General features: G+C 66.7%; 4 protein-coding genes across 4 annotated transcripts in view; 3 read left to right on the top strand and 1 right to left on the bottom strand.

The window, feature by feature from the left end:
- Positions 1-3,164, top strand: part of CAMTA2 (calmodulin binding transcription activator 2) — a 34,501-nt gene that overhangs the window by 10,247 nt on the left and 21,090 nt on the right. The window lies entirely within an intron of this gene.
- LOC142047433 (calmodulin-binding transcription activator 2-like) overlaps positions 1-3,164 on the top strand; it is a 22,800-nt gene that overhangs the window by 4,983 nt on the left and 14,653 nt on the right. The window lies entirely within an intron of this gene.
- Positions 90-1,694, top strand: SPAG7 (sperm associated antigen 7). Its single transcript, XM_075070623.1, has 5 exons — positions 90-198; positions 316-404; positions 775-859; positions 1,478-1,567; positions 1,656-1,694. Exons 2-5 carry the CDS (start codon positions 316-318, stop codon positions 1,692-1,694), a joined length of 303 nt encoding a protein of 100 aa, XP_074926724.1. The 5' UTR covers positions 90-198.
- LOC116814966 (beta-enolase-like) overlaps positions 1,934-3,164 on the bottom strand; it is a 3,568-nt gene continuing 2,337 nt past the window's right edge. Inside the window, exons 3-4 of the mRNA XM_075070622.1 lie at positions 2,386-2,613; positions 1,934-2,140 (exon numbers count right to left, since the gene is read on the bottom strand). Coding sequence (XP_074926723.1) covers positions 1,935-2,140; positions 2,386-2,613 — 434 coding nt within the window. The 3' untranslated portion in view covers position 1,934. The remainder of the gene's footprint in view (positions 2,141-2,385; positions 2,614-3,164) is intronic.

Here is a 3,164-nt window from a genome sequence, read left to right as displayed (position 1 = left end):
CCCCCCTGCTCTAACCCCCCAGCCCCCACTCCCCTCCCATAGCTAGGGATTGAACCCAGGAGTCCGGGCTCCCACCCCCTTCCCGCTCTGCCCCCCAGATCCTGAGCTGCTGATTCTCTCACCCTGGCAGAACAAGCCGCCCGGCTGAAGAAGCTGCAGGAGCAGGAGAAGCGGCAGAAAGTGGAGTTCAGAAAGAGGGTGAGTGACCCACAGAGGCAACCATGGGGCCGGGTGGGAGCCAGCATCCCCTAGAGGGGACAGGCCCCTGCCCCATTCCCCGCCCCCCTGAGCTTTCCCTTCCATCTCCCCTTGCAGATGGAGAAGGACGTATCCGATTTCATCCAGGACAGCGCACAGACCAAAAAGAAATTCCAGCCCATGAACAAGCTTGAACGCAGCATCCTGTGAGGCCCCTGGGGGTGGGGGCATGCGGGGAGGGGATCTCACTGCCGGGCAAGGGATCCCCGGGTAACCGGCCACCCCGCCCCAGAGGTGGGTGCATCTCAGCACCAGGCGAGGGGTCCCTGGGTCACCGGTCGCCCCGCCCCAGAGGTGGCCGCATCTCAGTGCCGGGTGATGGGTCCCTGGGTCAACGGCCGCCCCGCCCCAGAGGTGGACGCATCTCAGCACCAGGCGAGGGGTCCCTGGGTCACCAGCCGCGCCTCCCCAGAGGTGGCTGCATCTCAGCGCCAAGCGAGGGGTCTTTCGGTCCAGCCCCTGGAATGTGTGCTCCATGTGTCAGTAAATCGAGTTCTCCCCTTGCTCGCGCCACAGGCATGACGTGGTGGAAGTGGCTGGCCTGACGTCCTTCTCCTTCGGTGACGATGAGGAGAGTCGTTATGTCATGATCTTTAAGAAGGTGAGCGACAATCCCCCCTGCCCTGCCCCACCCCCGTCCTCCCAGAACCGCAGAGAGAACCCAGGAGTCCTGCTCCCAGCCCCCCCGGCTCTAACCCACCAGCCCCCACTCCCTTCCCAGAGCCGGGGAGAGAAACCAGGAGTCCTGGCTCCCAGCCCCCCTGCTCTAACCCACCAGCCCCCACTCCCTTCCCAGAGCCGGGGAGAGAACCCAGGAGTCCTGGCTCCCAGCCCCCCTGCTCTAACCCACCAGCCCCCACTCCCCTCCCAGAGCCGGGGAGAGAACCCAGGAGTCCTGGCTCCCAGCCCCCCTGCTCTAACCCACCAGCCCCCACTCCCCTCCCAGAGCCGGGGAGAGAACCCAGGAGTCCTGGCTCCCAGCCCCCCTTGCTCTAACCACTAGACCCCACTCCTTTCCCAGAGCCGGGGAGAGAACCCAGGAGTCCTGGCTCCCAGCCCCCCCGCTCTAACCCACCAGCCCCCATCCCCTCCCAGAGCTGGGGAGAGAACCCAGGCGTCCTGGCTCCATCGCGCTGTGGGGCTGGGGCTCAGACGGGGGCAGCGTGCAGGAAGCCCTCGGGGCCGTGGGGTTGCTCACGCTCTGCCCCCTGCCCCCCAGGAGTTCGCCCCGTCGGACGAGGAGCTGGAGGCCTATCGCTGTGGGGAGGAATGGGACCCACAGCGGGCCGAGGAGAAACGCCGCCTCAAGGTGTGTGTGGGGGATCCCCCCAGGCTGTGCTGGGAGGGATTTGGGGGAGCTGGGGCATCTCTCCCCGCCTCTGTCCTTGGGTGGGCAGGGCTGTGGGGAGGGGGGTCTTCCACATGGGCGGGGCTGAGGTGTCACTGCCCTGTCTGTGAAGGCGTGTGTTTCACTGGGTGGGCGGGGCCAAGGTGTCACTTCCTCTCTGTAGGGGGTGTGTCCTTATTTGGGTGGGTGGGGCCAAGGTGTCACCTGCTCTCTGTAGGGGGCGTGTCCTTATCTGGGTGGGTGGAGCCTAGCAGCATGGTTGGGTGGGGCTGGGGTATGTCCCCTTGTGTCCCCCCCCGGGGCCCGGTTTGATCTGGGCGGGGGGGGCTTACGCCTGGATGGACTCGGTGACGGAGCCGATCTGGTTGACTTTGAGCAGGAGGCAGTTGCAGGCTTTCAGCTCCACGGCCTTCTGGATGCGCTTGGGGTTCGTCACCGTCAGGTCGTCTCCCACAATCTGGATGGGCACCTGGGTCAGGAACTTCTGCCAGGTCTCCCAGTCGTCCTGGTCGAAGGGGTCCTCGATGGACACCACTGGGGGGCAGGCACAGGGTTAGACCCAGCCCCCCTGCCCCATTCCTGCCCCCCAAGCCAGCCAGTCCCCGCCCTGGGGCCGGGTGGGAGCCAGCGCCCCCCAGAGGGGACAGCCCCTGCCCCATTCCCTGCCCCCTTGAGCCAGCCAGTCCCTGCCCTGGGGCCGGGTGGGAGCCGGCGCCCCCCAGAGGGGACAGGCCCCTGCCCCATTCCCCATCCCCCTGGGAGCCGGACAGGCCCCTCACCGGGGTAGTTCTTGATGAAGCTCTGGTAGAGCTCGCCCAGTTTCTCCCCACTGATGTAGCGCGCGGGGTCGTCGGGGGATTTGAAGTCCAAGTCGTATTTCCCGCTGCGGAAGAACTCGGAGGCGGCGACGTCCATCCCGATCACCACCTTGTCGGGGTACCCGGCCTTCTCGATGGCCGACTTCAGCAGCTCCAGTGCTAGGGAGGAGAACACGCCACGGCTCAGCCCTAGAGACACAGGTGCAGTGCTCTGCCCCAGAGCTGGGCGCATCTCAGTGCCGGGTGAGGGGTCCCTGGGTAACCGGCCGCCCTGCCCCAGAGCTGGGCGCATCTCAGTGCCGGGCGAGGGGTCCCTGGGTAACCGGCCGCCCCGCCCCAGAGGTGGCTGCATCTCAGTGCCGGGCGAGGGGTCCCTGGGTAACCGGCCGCCCCGCCCCAGAGGTGGCTGCATCTCAGGGCCGGTCCAGGGGTCCCTGTGAACACAGGAGACCCCAGCAGGCCGTGAACTTTCCTGACCCAGCAACGTTCACTGGGCTCCCTGCGGCTCCGGTTACCAGCAGCTGCGACATTTCACAAGAAAATCGGGGGCCGAGGCTAAAACCTGAGAGAGTCTTGAAACCCAACCGCAGCCCTGTAAGCAGCTGCTGTCCTCTTCCTGTCAACCCGCAGCCAGGGAGAGAACCCAGGAGTCCTGGCTCCCAGCCTCCCTGCTCTGACCCACCAGCCCCCACTCCCCTCCCAGCGCCGGGGAGAGAACCCAGGAGTCCTGGCTCCCAGCC

The sequence above is a fragment of the Chelonoidis abingdonii genome, chromosome 11, assembly GCF_003597395.2.
Source record: "Chelonoidis abingdonii isolate Lonesome George chromosome 11, CheloAbing_2.0, whole genome shotgun sequence".
In the NCBI taxonomy this organism is placed as follows: Eukaryota; Metazoa; Chordata; order Testudines; family Testudinidae; genus Chelonoidis; species Chelonoidis abingdonii.
This window is presented reverse-complemented; position numbering and strand designations above follow the sequence as displayed.

Excerpts from the sequence above, each read along its gene's own strand:
- SPAG7 (XM_075070623.1), top strand. The coding sequence starts at position 316 with ATGGAGAAGGACGTATCCGATTTCATCCAGGACAGCGCACAGACCAAA. Across the intron at positions 860-1,477 it reads ATGTCATGATCTTTAAGAAG|GAGTTCGCCCCGTCGGACGA; the intron begins GTGAGCGACAAT and ends CCTGCCCCCCAG. Across the intron at positions 1,568-1,655 it reads AGGAGAAACGCCGCCTCAAG|GGCTGTGGGGAGGGGGGTCT; the intron begins GTGTGTGTGGGG and ends TTGGGTGGGCAG.